Source organism: Canis lupus, chromosome 27, assembly GCF_003254725.2.
Source record: "Canis lupus dingo isolate Sandy chromosome 27, ASM325472v2, whole genome shotgun sequence".
NCBI lineage: Eukaryota > Metazoa > Chordata > Mammalia > Carnivora > Canidae > Canis > Canis lupus.
The window spans coordinates 25,055,957-25,071,857 of NC_064269.1; the positions used below are offsets into that span (position 1 = coordinate 25,055,957).

The 15,901-nt window shown below is 38.0% G+C and overlaps 1 protein-coding gene across 2 annotated transcripts in view; it reads left to right on the forward strand.

Moving 5' to 3' along the window:
* Window positions 1-15,901, forward strand: part of ST8SIA1 (ST8 alpha-N-acetyl-neuraminide alpha-2,8-sialyltransferase 1) — a 151,140-nt gene that overhangs the window by 69,419 nt on the left and 65,820 nt on the right. For both annotated transcript variants that reach the window (XR_007406305.1, XM_025455335.3), the window contains exon 3: window positions 15,770-15,879. Coding sequence is in view for 1 of the 2 variants with exons in the window: in XM_025455335.3 (XP_025311120.1) it covers window positions 15,770-15,879 (110 nt within the window). In the remaining variant the exon portion in view is untranslated. The remainder of the gene's footprint in view (window positions 1-15,769; window positions 15,880-15,901) is intronic.

Sequence of the window (15,901 nt, forward strand, 5' to 3'; positions counted from 1 at the left end):
GCTTAAGAAGTGCTGAGGATTAGATTGGCCAACCCTGAACTTTCTATTGCCAGTGCTTCCTTGGGGCTTGGCATTATGTTTAGTACACTTGAAAGGAAATCATTCTAGCCTTGAAAATCACCCTGTGAATGTACATTTTTTTCCTCACTGAGTCAATTATGGGATATGTGAGCCAAATGGTCCATCAAAGCTACTGCTGTCAGAACAATGAAAGCTTCATTTCCTTGAGAATCCTACTGGTAAGTGCAAAAAAGAAAAAGGAAATCTATGTATGTGTGGGAAAATGTAGACATCATGGACTTACCCTGTAGTTTGGAAAGGCTGCCAAAATTCTAAGGACAGGGTGGCTACAAAGAATGTATGCAAGTGAATATGGCCAAACAAATAGAAAAATGTTTAAAATTTTTTTATTAAGTTTTAAATTTTAATTCAGTATAATTAATATACAGTGTTATATTAGTCTCAGGTGTTCAATATAGTGATTCAACAATTCTATACATTACTCCGTGCTCATCATAGTAAGTGTGCTCTTAATCCCCTTCACCTATTTTATCCATCCCTCTAACCATCTCCCCTTTGGTAACCATAATCAAGTCAGTTTGGGGGTTTGTTTCTTTTTTACTTTTCTTCCCTTTGTTTCTTTGGTTTGTTTCTTAAATTCCACATGAGTGAAATCATATGGTATTTGTCTTTTTCTCTGACTGGCTGATATCACTTGACATTTTACTCTCCAGCTCCAATCATGTTGTTACAATTGGCAAGATTTCATTCTTTTTGATGGCTGAATAATATCCCATTGTGTATATACACCATATCTTTATCCATTCATCTATTGATGGACACTTGGGCTGCTTCCATAATTTGGCTACTGTAAATACTCCTATGAAAAACAGGGGGGCATATATCCATTCAAATTAGTGTTTTTGTATTCTTTGGTAAATAACATGTAGTGCAATTACTGGATTTAGGGTAGTTCTATTTTTATTTGTTTGCGGGGGGAACCTCCGTACTATTTTCCAGTATGGCTGCACCAGTTTGCATTCCCACCAACAGTGAACGAGGGTTCCTTTTTCTCCACATCCTCCTTGTCAACATTTGTTGTTTCTTGTGTTGTTGATTTTAACCATTCTGACAGGGGCAAGATGATATCTCACTGTAGTTATGATTTGCATTTCCCTGATGATGAGTGATGTTGAACATCTATCTTTTCATATGTCTGTTAGCCATCTGTATGTCTTCTCTGGAAATATGTCTATTCATGTCTTCTGCCCATTTTTCAATTGGGTTATTTCTTTTTTAGTGTTGAGTTGTATGGGTTCCTGATATATTTTGGATACCGACCCTTTCTTGGATATGTCATTTGCAAATATCTTCTCCTATTCAGTAGGTTGTCTTTAGTTTTCTCCTTCCCTTCATTCTGTAGAAGCTTCTTATTTTGATGTAGTCCCAATAATTTATTTTTGCTTTTATTTCCTTGCCTCAGGAGATGTATTTAGAGGAATGTTGCTATGGCTGATGTCAGAGAAATTACTGCCTGTCCTCTCTGCTAAGATTTTTATGGCTTCAGGCCTCACATTTTAGGTCCTTAATCCATTTCAAGTGTATTTTTATGTATGGTGTCAGAAAGTGGTCAAGTTTTATTCTTTTGCATATAGCTGCCCTGTTTTCCCAACACCATTTGTTGAAGAAACTGTCTTTTTTCCATTGCATATTCCTGCCTCTTTTGTCAAAGGAAAAAAGATATTTTAATGACTTTCGAAGATGTTTCAATTCACTATTATCCTATGACAAGCACACATACAAATACAGCAATAAATACAAACGGATTAAAACTATTATGCAAAGCAAAATAAGTCAGAAAAAGACAAATACCATATGATTTCACTCACATGGAATTCAAGAAACAAAACGTTTTTTATTTTGAATTAGAAATAATAAAGTGTTTAATTGAGTTTCTAAATATGTAACATTTTAGGTAAAGTGTCTAAGCAATATTAATGAAAAATCAAATATATTAGAGAAAATCAAATATTAAAGAGCAGTTCATTAAATTTTTATAATTTGATGAGGTTTTGTGGGTACACTCCAAAGGTATAGTTTGCTGAGAACTTAAAATGTGCCAGGATTTTTGTTATATGTTTTGTATGTATTATCATATAAGGCTTTTATATCATTGTCTCCATTTTACATGTAGAAACTGAAGTTGAGACATGGTAAGTGACCTGCTCACATCTCCTAGCTAGCAACTGGTCCAAGCTGAGTTAGAATTTGCATTCAGACCTGTTGAAGCCAAACTCTGTGAATTTACGCACTTAAGCTGTACTGCCTTTCCTCTCAGATTAAGAAATACACCATAGAATGATAACAACGCAGTTAAGTTTTTTCCCTGGTCTGTCTGAAATAGCTGTTGTAGTCCATACGGAGATTCCCATTATATTTTATTTATGGGAATGGATGAATGTGTAGTCAGCTGCTAACTTATTGCTAGGACCGAAGTTGTGTCAAGGCAGCCAGATACAGAAGGTGAAACATCCATGCTCTTAGGCACAGCGGTGCCAGGGAACCTGGTACAGTTTTTCTGGTAAGCAATTTAGCAATGTGCATGCATCAAAGGCCTTAAAAGTGTGCTTATTATCTGGCCCAGCAATTTTACATCTAAAGATTTATTTTAAGGATAAAACCTGGCCAACTGCTCAAGAATACGTGGGTCGGGTCAGTGCCAGTATGAGGAATCCTATGTGGTTGGGTTAGGAACAGCAGTCTTGTGGAGAGGTGGTCTTGAAGAGGTTCTTGCCTGGTGCTTTACATAAAATTAAGAAAGCCTTATGGTCCAAGACTGAACAAAAAAATATAGTGGGTTGGTCCTTCTTTCCCTATGCACTCTCCTGGATTTGCTACAATTCAAAGATGTTTATAGCACCATTGTTTAATGTAGTGAAAAATTGGGAACAACCTAAAATATTTACAGTAAGGAATTGGTTAAATTTGAATCACCTATCCAGTGAAATCATACTCTGATATTAAAATAATGATGATAAGATGTCCATAATATCTTGTTAAACAGCATGAGTAAGATCCCATTTTGGTTAGAAAACGAACAACTGTTTAAGATGATGAGAGGTCTCAGTCATGGAGGGCTGAGAACTAACTGTGGGTAATATCCGAGTATCACTTAATGTTATTTTGAACTGAGATTAGGGAGATTTCAAAAACCCTGTGGTCTGCATTCTGTCTCTTAGGATCTTGAATTTTCACAAACTGCCTTTAAAAAGGACATATTATTTCTTTTGGGCTTGGCAAGAAGAGAATCTTTTCCCATCTCTGGCTAAAAGTTCCTTAAAACATGTATTTTTCTACATCTTTCTGAATAAGATTTATACTCATCTCTAATCCTCCCACCCTGAATAAACATAAAATGACTAGGATCCTGCCTGGTTCTAGAGTTTAAAAATGCAAACTGGCTACCAGCAAGCCAATGTAGCTTTCAAATGTATTTTGTTCAGCTTAACGGTTTAAAAAATTTATTTGAAGTATATTGCCAACGTTAAAAACTGGGTGATTTCACATAGAATTTAGTGTCACTCAGGGAAAAAAAAATAGGATATCTGGCAGCACTGGGTCCTATGGCACATCAATACGGTATGAGCAGTTCCTGATCTTTTTGGTTTTGTCATGTGTCCTTTGTTTACCACAGTCCTTAGCACTCCCTATTGCCTTCCTTCCACTCTTAGACTCTTTGCCTGGATTCTGTGGGCATTTGATTTTGGAACTCCTGTGTGCTAGACTGTATTAGCTTAGCTGTGTATCCTAAACCTTATAACCAGTGGTCTGAAATTGTTGACAGATTTGCTTCATTTGCTTACATCCCTGGCATTTCTGGATAAATCTATTAATCAAAACATCTGCGTACTTACTGTGGCCAGTATGTAATGTCAGAGGTTAAGATTTATGAGACACGATTAATTTATATCCATGAGTGGCTTACTCTCCACTTGTGAGGGATGAATGTATACACAAAATGGGTAGCAAATTGTACTAAATGCTAAGTGTCTAGAGTATCAGTTAAAGGGAATGATGTAGGGTTCTTTTTTGTGACAGTGGGTGAGACTGTGGATGCTGATCCCAGAAGATACGATTGGTCAGGGAAAATTCTAGAGAAGGAATACATTGGGTTGTATTTGAAAATTGGTAGAATCTGGTGGCTCACAGACTTTATTGTGCCCATGAATCATGTAGGGGAACTTCAACTTCCCAAGCTCTACCCAGAGCTGAAGTGGGACCAAGAATATGCACCTTTACTATGCATTTTAGGGTGTTTCTGATATACATGGGCCACACTATAAAAAAAGGAGAGAAGATGATTCAAGCAGATAGGGTAAAATAAGCAGAAGTAAGAGTGTGAGTGGAGAATTTAGAGGCTACAAAATTCAGCTGTTTGGAAGCTTATATAGGTGAGTCCTGGGAGATAATTAAGGGAGCGATGCCAGGAAGAAAAGAATGCTCTAGAAACAACTTCTTTTCTTTTTTCTCACAAAAAAGAATGACACATACTTTTTTTGAGAGGGAGTGAGAGAGAGCACACCCAATGCAGGCTCAGTCTCACAACCCTGAGATCATGACCTGTGCCAAAATCAAAAGTCCTTTCAGGACCCTGAGATTGTGGCTTGTGCTGAAATCAAGAGTCGGACGCTTGATGGACTGAGCCACCCAGGCGCCTTAACAGATGCTTTTTTATAAAGTTGGGGAGAGGGGAGAAAGCAGAAAGAGCCAGTTATTTTCAAAGAAAATATTCCCTGCGTGATTTCTTCATTTTTTCACAAAAACAGTTATCTATGACACAATACTAGATTTGCTTTTTTTTTAAAAAAAAATAATTTAATAGTTAATTAGCCAGCAATTGATCCTGGTCCTGTTGTTCAGGTGCTTAATCAGTTAAATTGGATCAACAGTTTAACAATCTGCTACATTACTGAGTAATTGCATACTCTTTATGGTTGGAAACAAAATAGATGTCTTAATTCATACCACATTTTAGTGCAACAAACAGTAAGGTGGGGGTTGGGTTTTGTCCCACTATAGGGGCTGGTATATAGTTGGGTTGGAACTCAGTAAATACTTGCCAAATATCCTTAACTGAAATGTGCTTGATATTTGTAGTTCTTAATTTGGGGGGAGAAGGGAGTTTGATTAGATTAGTCATTTTCTGCACCAATTCCTTGGGGCGTCTAAGTGTCACTTTCAGAAATAAGACAGAGACCAAGAGAGGTGCCCACCTGCACCTCAAACAGCATCTTCTCTTTTGTTTTTCTATTTTTGCTTTTTAATGGAGATTTTCTGCATAAGATCTTATTTGAAAAACAACAGAAGACTTCCATTGTGAAACAAAATAACATCAACAATAATAAGTTTGAAAGTCTCTGAAGTATTGAAGAAATGATTTGATTCAATTTCAAATACATTTACAAGCTGTTGTGTAGTGCTTTAACACATAATTCTCATGACTCATTGAGCATAAATGAATTCTAATGTTCCTCTGAGTTGTTTCAATTTTTGAGCAATCCTTGAACTTGTAGGGGGTCTTATTGGACATAATACCTGCAGACACTTCATGGGTGTTAAGGGTGAAAAATGACTTGGTAGGTAGATAATAGGGTAGGAAGAGAGTGGGGGAGAGGGGAGAAAGCGGGGAGATGTTGTAGCAGCCTCAATGGAAGAAAAACTAGTATGTGAGAGTGAAGGATGGATGGTGGGCAAGAACTAGAAGCCAACGAATTAATAGTAATAAGCCATTAAAAAAATTGCAGTGAGGTGGGGCACCTGGGGGGCTCAGTCGGTTAGGCATCTGACTCTTGGTTTTGGCTCAGATCATGATCTCATGGGTCATGGGATAGCACCCCACGTTGGGCTCTGAGCCCAGCGGGAAGTCTGCTTGAAGCTTCCCTCCCTCTGCCCCTGCCTCCAGTGATCACACACACGTTCTCTCAGTGTCTCTCTCAAATAAAATAAATCTTTAAAAAAGTTTGCAATGAGGACGGTTCCACGGATCCAGGATAGTCAGAGGTGACAATATGTTGAAAGACTCAGAGTCTCAGTGAATTTTATTCTGGGGGACAGGGGGATCGAGACTTGGACTCAAGCTGGACTTGGGCTCTTTTATTAAGAGAGCTAGCAGATTGGCTATAGGAATGCTTAACTTTGGAAGCAGAGAAAAACATGTTTACTTCAAAAGGTGACAATGTAGTCACAGCTAGTTCCCCACAGGATGGAAAGAGTAGAAGAACCTCTGCAGAGGTAGGTGATAGGGTGATATTGAGAGAAAATGAGTCCAGGATTTCTAGGCTGTGTTGCTGAGAAAATGTCAGTCCATTAAAAATAAGATAACAGTATCGATCACTTACTTTGTGCCAGACGGAACTCATTTAATCCTCACAACTGTCTGAGGTGGGGACCATTATTACTAATGAGGATGTGAAAGCATTGAGGTTAAATAAGGTGCCAGTGGTCATAGACTTAGATACAGTCAGGCGGGGCTCAAGGGCAGTGGTCCTCAATGGGAAGATGTACCATATTTGCAGAGAAAGATTCTTGCAGTGGTACTTCCACCTCGGGAGCTGAGAATGCAAGGTCTAGCAATGAATGGCATGAAGCTTGGTTCCTGCTGCTGCTGCATTTTGTGCTCTACTACGGACAATCCCTAGACGCTACCTTTGAAATACTGTGCATGCCCTTCATAGTCCTTTCCTTTCCACCATGAAAAATCTCCCAAGTTTGAGAACTTTTGAAATGTGGCCAACTTCTGGCCTAAAGCAGAGGTATGTCCTTCCTTACTGCTTTGGCATTCATGAGCCAGAAACAACCTCAGTAACAAATATCAGTTAACTGGGAATTGTTTATGAAACATTTAATAAATCTGTTCAGTGGACCCATGAACTGATGTAATATTTGGCTTCTAGGGGTTGTGTACCGACCATAGATTATATGTGAAAAATACATAATATTCCCTGGAATGCTTATGTATTATTTTTTATAACGGATTGAATCAAACATTTTAATGGAGAAGTAGTATCCAGAACTAAATACATCACATCATTCAATTTCCAGAGATGCATTCTGTGGAAAGAATATTAACACTGAGTTTATCTCTTTTAAATCACAATTTTATTAGTGGAATGGGGAATGCAAATCTTAGCAGCAGCTCTCTGGAAATTCACTTTCATGTAATTGAAGGACAATGAAACTTGTTTGAATGGTATGGATGTGCAAATATCCTATAATTAGTACTTATATGTCCCCAGGCAAAGTTTCGGGTAATGTTTTTTAAGGGTTCAATAATTAAGTATCTGTAATGAGAAGCATTAGTCTCTGAAATAAATTAACTAATTACTAGATAGTTCATCGTAGAAATGCTTACACGTACAAAGTAAGAAAACAGCAGAAACTTTCATTTGGATTTCCAAGGGGCTAGTTAAATGACTGAAAAAGCAAATACATATTTGCTTGTTTACCAGGAAGGACCAAAGCTGATTTTGATTCAGCTGCATCTTGTTAGCTGGATGCCATGATTACTTGGAGTTTGCTTGTGGGAAGTTGTCCATCCTTAGTTGAATAATAAAGTGGGGTAGAGATAAAGAGATGTGCATCTGAAGAATATTGTTGGAGGGTTGGGGGCTTAATTGGTGCACTGGTTAGAATGTAATCAGGTCCTTGAGCGGGCAGTGCAATTAAATATGTCAAGGAGGGGATAATTAGATGGGTGGCTGAATGGTGTAATTACATTCATAAGAGGGGGGGCTGTAATTAGATGTAAGACAGGGGTTGTATTTAGATGCCTAAGTTGAGGATATAATTAACATATGGGTGAGAAATTAAATTATGTGTGTGGGTGAAGCATAATTATATGTGGGAGTCCATGTGGATATGTGGGTAAGGGTACTTAGAAATGAGTGGGTTGGACTATAATTAGAAGTGCAAGTTCATATTCTTATGGACAAAAACTTGAGATTTTCCTCAATAAGAGCAAGCATATGTTTTGACATCATGAGTAATAGCAGCTGGCATATAGTGACAGCCTTTCAAGCCACTTCAAGGGTTGCAAATCAAAATTTCTGCTTTTCTATTAAGAGTTGAGACCCACATCTAACATTGACAGTAATTCCTTTTCTTAATAGTGGCACTTGGTGGTGTTCTGAATACTGAATGGTTTGGTAATTTCTCTAACTTTAAAACACAACTGCATGACACAGAAGAATTGCTTCCCCTTCCTATCAAAGAGAAGAATTTGGAGGGAGTAGTGGTGTGAAGCAAACAGACAAAGAATTTTCCTTTGAATTGTGAAGTGTGAAAATAAAAGTCTAACCCTTTTCACTAAAAGAGTATCAGCATAAAGCTACATGTGTAATAAAATAAGCAAAATTTAGCTTGATGGCTTCACTTATTTTTTTAGTTATAAAATAATATTTAGAAATATTTGTGGCATTATCTCCTCCTTCCCCCCACCCACTCAAATATGAAAGCATCCTTGCAAGGAATGTAGCTTACAGGTGAAACAGGAACAGAAGTGGTAGAAGAATGCTAGAGAAAGAAGAATCTAGAGCAAGGCAGGTGCAAAAGTTATTTGATGCATCTGGAAACTTACATTGAAGTAGTGAGAGTTTTATTGTTGTCATTAACACTGAGTTTGTCTTTTTTATCTGATATATTGGATTTATCCTGTATCAAATTTAAAACAATGGACTATTTTGTTGCCATCTTCAAAAGCAAGGGAGTATTTATTTATTTTAAGATTTTTTTTTTTTATTCTGAGAGACACACAGAGAGAGGCAGAGACATAGGCAGAGAGAGAAGCAGGCACTCTGTGGGGAACCTGATGGAGGACTTGATCCCAGAACCCCAGGATCACCACCTGAGCCAAAGGCAGATGCTCAAACACTGAGCCACCCAGGCATCCCAAGAGGAGTGGTTTTGAATGAAAGTTCATTGGAGGAAATCAAAAGTTCAGGGTTGTGGTGACTTCTCATTGACTAAGATATGGCTGTTCTCATTGGCTGAGCTATTGCTGGATTAGGACAAAATCTTCTCTCCTGAGTAGTAAAATATGCTTCCTCTTGCCCAGGTATGTAGAGTAAGCTGAAGGTAGTGGTACAGGTTTAAAGCTCCTTCTTTGAGACCTCTCAACTCCATTTTGAATGAGGTTTTCCTATACTCATTTGCACAGAATCCAAGTGGGTTACCTCTGGGATTTTAAACTTTTTGGCTTCCTGGTGCTGCCAAGAAGCCTAGATATAAAGTTAGTTGTATTTTATAACTTGGATGTGGGGACATTACAGCCTGTCCCCAATATCTGGTTTTGCCCCACAGTAGTTCTATAGAACATTTTTTATTCTTCGATTTTTATTTCACATCGATGCAGTGATGCTAATTATTTACATTGTAGACATGCTGCCTCACAGATAGCCTCTCTCAAAGACTATTGTAAGTTAATTTGTATCAGAGGTGTTTTTACTAAAATGTTGTGTATTCCTATAAAAATAGTTATCCCAGCAGTGATTTACATTTTTCTTTTTCTCCATGTCTTGTGGGGGGAGGGGACAAGACAAGCCCTAAGACAGTTAGTGACTGATGGTGGTTAACTCACTTCCTCATAGAGATAGTGTAATTATCATTCAAGACATCTAGTTATGTCTATGGGATAGAAGATGCATAGGCACAGAGTGTCCTCATGTTAGTAATTGAAGTCACTGGTCCTTAGTGCTTTGTGGTCTTGTGTGATTGCACATGAAGAGGAAGTAGTAAGGCATCTTGCTTTGGAAATGACTTTGGTAAATAATGCTTCATTCACTTAATTATAAAAACCATTCTGGGATGCTCTAGAGCTATTTACATAAGGCACAAAAAAAACATGGCTTAAATTCTTCAGATTTTAATAGCATTCTTCCAGAAGTCATATTGTAATTCAGGAATAATTTATCAGATGACATTTGTAATTTGCTTCTGAAAAAGTCTTCTAGCCTGTAACAAGTCCCTTCACCTTCACTTATGTTATAAAACATTAAAGACCCCAATTTTTGTCCTTTTTTTCTTTTAACTTTACTAAAATGATCTAATAGACCAGAAATTTCCATTACTTTTCTGATTCCTAATAACTTTGGATCTCAAGTCTCAGAGCCACTTCCTCATGAAGATGTCCTATAGCTAACTGTATAGCACTCTGGACTTTCCTATCACATTTGTATTTTTCCTGTTAACATGTTAGCTCCATGAATGGGGTACATGTATTTTGTCCACCACACATTCTCAACATATACAGCAGCTTCTAGTCCATCAGAGGTGCTCAACAAATAGATGTTGAATGAAAAGTCAGGTTGGACATTCGGCTATTTAAGAAGAGGCCCAGGAGATGGAGACCATGAGCCATGATAAAAATAAGAGATAACTCAAAAACCAAAATTGTGTATAGCTTTATTCATTGGCTCTTATTTAGAGAGTGGTAGGGCTCATGTTTGTTGTTGAAGTTTGGAGATTACATTGTATATCCATTATGATGTTAAGGAAATTCCGCTTTAGGTAAGGTACTGGTGAAAATAGATGTTCAACAAAAATCTGATTAAATTAATTGGCATATTAAACAAATTGTTGATTATCTGCTCCGTGCTTACCTTGGATATAGAGTGTTAAGCAAAAAAAGATAGGCTCCCTTCTGTGTCTATCGAAAGATGAATGGATAAAGAAGATGTGGTTTATGTATACAATGGAATATTGCTCAGCCATTAGAAACAACAAATACCCACCATTTGCTTCAACATGGATGGAACTGGAGGGTATTATGCTGAGTGAAGTAAGTCAGTCGGAGAAGGACAAACATTATATGTTCTCATTCATGTGGGGAATATAAATAATAGTGAAAGGGAATAAAGGGGAAAGGAGAGAAAATGAGTGGGAAATATCAGAGAGGGAAACAGAACATGAGAGACTCCTAACTCTGGGAAATGAACAAGGGGTGGTGGAAAGGGAGGTGGGCAGGGGGTTGGGGTGAATGGGTGACGGGCACTGAGGGGGGCACTTGATGGGATGAGCACTGGGTGTTATGCTATATGTTGGCAAATTGAACTCCAATAAAAAAAAAAAAGGCTCCTTGCAATGATTCACACACACAAAAAAATACATTTAAAAATTCATTGATTGTTAGAAGTAGTAGATATATCCTCAAAGTCCAAAGATAAAAAATATTTTGTTCAAGACCTATATAATTCTTTGAAGCTGAAAGTATCTCTAAAATCTTCTTTAAAAAGGGAAGGGGTGCCTGGGTGGCTCAGTTGGTTAAGTGTCTGCCTTCAGCTCAGGTCATGATCCTAGTGTCCTGGGACGGAGCCCCATGTCCATAAGGCTCCTTGCTCAGTGGAGAGTCTGCTTCTCCTTCTCTCTGCCTGCTGCTGACCCTTCTTGTATGACCTCCATCTCTCTCTCTCTCTCTCTCTCTCTCATTCTTTCTCTCTCCCCCCTCCCTCTCTCAAATAAATTAAATAAATAAATAAATAAAAATCTTTTTTAAAAACTAAAAAGTATCTCACACAAAGATAAACTACATATTATAGTAGTCTAGCAATATAATGATACATTTTTTTCCTAGGGAATTAAATTTTTTAGTATACAGTAATGTAGTAATGCCATATATAGGACTTCAGAGTTTCTGATGATGTTCAGTGCCTCACCTTATTTTAATTCTCATAATCTGGGAGACAGATGGGATAGTTATTATCATGCTTGACTTCCAGCAAGGCACTGAGAGTTTGAGGGGACTGGCAATCCAGAATTTGAATTCCAGATGGTTAATATAATAAAGTCATTAAGAAGATAACCATTAATAGATGGAACAGTGAGAGGCAAAAAAATCTGGACAAAGATCCATCAGGTGAATTAGTGGTCCAGCAATATTTTGAGCTCATCTGTATGGTTGATCTGCCTAATTTATCCTTTCATTTACAGTAGTGTTTTTTTGTTGTTTATTTTATTAATTCAAGTACAGCTGACACAGTGTTATACTAGTTTCAGGTGCACAACATAGTGATCCCACAAGTCTATACATTATGCTACATGCTCACCACTAGTATAGCTACCATCTATCTGTCCCTGCACAACACTATTACAGTACCATTGATTATATTCCCTATCTTGTATTGTTTATTCCCATGCCTTATTCATTCCATAACTGGGAGCCTGTATCTCCCACTCCCCTTCACCCATTTTATATATCCCCCCCAGCATCCTTCCCTCTGGCAACCATCAGTTTGTTCTGTGTATTTATGGATCTGTTTCTGCTTTTTGTTTTTTTAATTCTTTTGTTTTGTTTTTGTTTTTGTTTTTTAGATTTTACATATGAATAAAATCATATAGTATTTGTCCTTCTCTGACTTATTTTCACTTAGCATAATACCCTCTAGGCCCATCCACAAATGGCCAGATTGCTTTCTTTCTTTCTTTTTTCATGGCTGAGTAATATTCCAGTGTGTTTATATGTGTGTGTGTGTGTGTGTACATATATATACCACGACTTCTTTTTCCATTCATATATTGATGGGCATAAAGTTTTTTAAAGTTAGCAGGAAGAATTTTATAGTATATTATATTCTCAGATTCAGTAGACATTTTCTGGCAGGGATACCAGGAGATACACTTGAAAAGAAAGGATGCAATGCCTTAATAAAAAAAATACTCTGTGCCAAAATAGTAATATTCATGTGGAAATGGATTACTAAAAGTTCCTTCTACATACCGTACCCCAAAAGGAGGATATTGTGTTCATATATCTTTCTGGTAGGACTGACCATTGCCAAGTTGAGATACTCTATATTTAACATAGCACCATGATAGTATTATCTCAATTAGTTAAAATTCCAGTGTTTTCTGAATTACGTTTTTCCTTTCTGTAAAGCTTTGGTGAGCTGTTACTGTGCCTTTAAGAGAATGCAAGTAGGTACTTGAGAAATGTTTATTGAAATGAAATTGCTTGTGTGAGGGCCAGCAGTCAACCAACTGGGAGAGTAGCAAGCAAATATTAACAGAAAAAAAGAAATGGCTCCCCTATCCCTGGCCTTTTGTTCAAGAGCTTTTAAAAACTTTTTATAGTATGTGAATATAATAGTTACATTTTACCATTGTTAAGATGAAGTTACATAAATCACTATTTTATCATGTTCCCTAAACCTATGGAATCTCAGTATTTTGTGGCTTCAACAAGTCAGTGAACTGTGCTAGGAGGAAAAGGATGAAAGAAGAAGGGAAGGAAGATGAATGGATCATCACACCAGGAGTTTGACGAGATGCTGGGTGTACATCATCTCCTATAATCTCATATAAACCTGGGCAACGTTAGCCCTCTTTAGAGACAGGAACACTGAGGGGTCCTACAATCCCACAGTCCCACAGCCTGGAAATTAGGAGGTAGGAGGCACCCAGCCTTTTTTTTTTTTTTTTTTTTAATACTTATTTATTTATTTATTTGAGAGGGAGAGAGAGAGTGAATACAAGTGAAGGGAGAGGCAGAGAAGGAGAGAGAGAATCTCAAGCCTACTCTGGTCTCGATCTCATGACCCTGTAGTCATGACCTGAAACCAGGAGCTGGTCGGCCAACTGACTGAGTCGCCCAGGCTTTATGTTGCTGCTGCTACTACTGTTGCTTCCCAGATAATGCTGCTTCTGGGCCCAGATTCTTGCCTGGGGGCCTGGGATTGCCAGTCAAGAACTCTCTTTAACAACCTGTGGGGCAGGAATTTTAAGTTGGCTTTTACAAGGCAAACTAAATGTTGTTATTCTTATTTTTTAATTAAATTAATTAAGTTTTAAAGATTTTATTTATTTACGAGAGAGAGAGAGAGAGAGAGAGAGAGAGAGGCAGAGACACAGGCAAATGGAGAAGCAGGCTCCTCACAGGGAGCCTGATGTAGGACTTAATTCTGAGACCCCAGGATCATGACCTGAGCCAAAGGCATATGCTCAACCACTGAGCCACCCAAGTGCCCCCATGCAGGGAATTCCTAATTGTCTACTGGCAAACACTTCGACTTTATAGTTTAAGTACTGTAACTTTATTAACTATACTTTCATAGCACCAGGTGTTCCTTTTACATACTAGAAATAGAGGACGTAAAAATTTTTCTTGTGCTGCATTAAGTGCCTACCTCAGCTACTAGTGATCTCACACTCTTTATTTATTTATTTATTTTAAAGATTTTACTTATCCATTCATGAGAGACACATTCAGAGAGAGAGAGGCAGAGACACAGGCAGAGGGAGAAGCAGGCTCCATGCAGGGAGCCTGACGTGGGACTTGATCCCCGGTCTCCAGGATCACACCCTGGGCTGAAGGTGGTGCCAAACTGCTGAGCCACAGGGGCTGCCCCTCACAGACTCTTGGAATTTTATTTTTCTGGTTTAATTTCTTTGTGCCTCCATGAAGCCCTTACAGTATATACTCATGTATTCCATTTATTCTGTTGGTATAATCCATACTTGCTTCAAATTCATGCAGAATGGCGTACTTAGTATCAGAATAGTTATTTTATGTACCAGTTCTGTAGATGTAAGGTCTTTCCCCAAAGAACTGCCGCCAATAGGCATTGTTTGAGCTAGTGGGAGATCCCATACCTGGTGGTTCTTGCTGAGCCAGCTAAAAGACAATGACACATTTCACTTTCAGGGGCAATTGGTAGGTTTTGAGAGTCCTGGGTACTATAAATAGCACTCCAGGGAACACTCAGGTACACTGAACATTTTCTTTGCAGTCCAGTTCAATGTTTGCAGAAAGAAAGTCACATGCTGTCTGGCTTGCACAAGTCACTTGCCCTGTAGCACCTCCTGAGTTCTAGACAGACCCACCCGGAGTGTACATTTTCTCATAAACACAGCATTTGCTTTCAGCGTACTTTGCGCCTTTGTTTATACTGTGTTCTCTGCCCCGGCAAAATCCTATTCATCCTTTAAGATTCATCTCGAATGAGAAAGCTTTCCCTGAGTTGGCTTGGCAGAAATCTGCCCTGTCTTCTTGTGTGGGATTCTCCGCAGCACTTAGAGCATACGTCCTCTACGACCTTTGCTTTAGAGTCTGTTGTATAAGTGTCTGTGTTCACAGTCTCCCCACAACCTCAGTGGGGAGTCCTCAGGCCTGTGACTTTTTGTATCTTTTTGTATTTTACCCTCCCCCCCAACCCTTAGCATAGGAACAGCCACATTTGTCGAGTGAATTGCAGATTGTATGAATGAGTGAAATTGCATTCAGATGGGGGATAGAACTCATTGGTGCTTGTTCCCAGTTGAATGCCTTGAGAACTAATCCTATGTTTAGTATGGATTTTTCCTCTTTGCCCTAGCAGCCACTCTCTATAATGTACACGGTCAATTTGATACAATATATGTTATATTTAAATACACTTCAGGGAATTAATTTTTATTTTATTTTATTTTATTTTATTTTATTTATTTTATTTTATTTTATTTTATTTTATTTTATTTATTTTATTTTATTTTATTTTTTATTATTTTATTTTATTTTATTTTATTTTATTTTATTTTATTTTATTTATTATTTCTTTTTTTTAGTTTCAAAGGAACAGGCCAACTTATTCCTTACAAACTTCTTGGCATCTTCCTTTCTCCATGCTCTTTTGGTCTGCCCAGTCTTCAATCAAATTCCTCCAACGGGTCTGCTATAAACAATGATTTTGTGAGCGGTTGTGTGTTCTCTGCAGTGAAAACCCGCCTTGTTTTCTGTTGCTAGGCAACCCCATTCCAGCTGCCCTTGAAGAAATGCGCGGTGGTGGGAAATGGTGGGATTCTGAAGAAGAGTGGCTGTGGCCGTCAAATAGATGAAGCAAATTTTGTCATGCGGTAAGAGAGAGCACCCACCGCG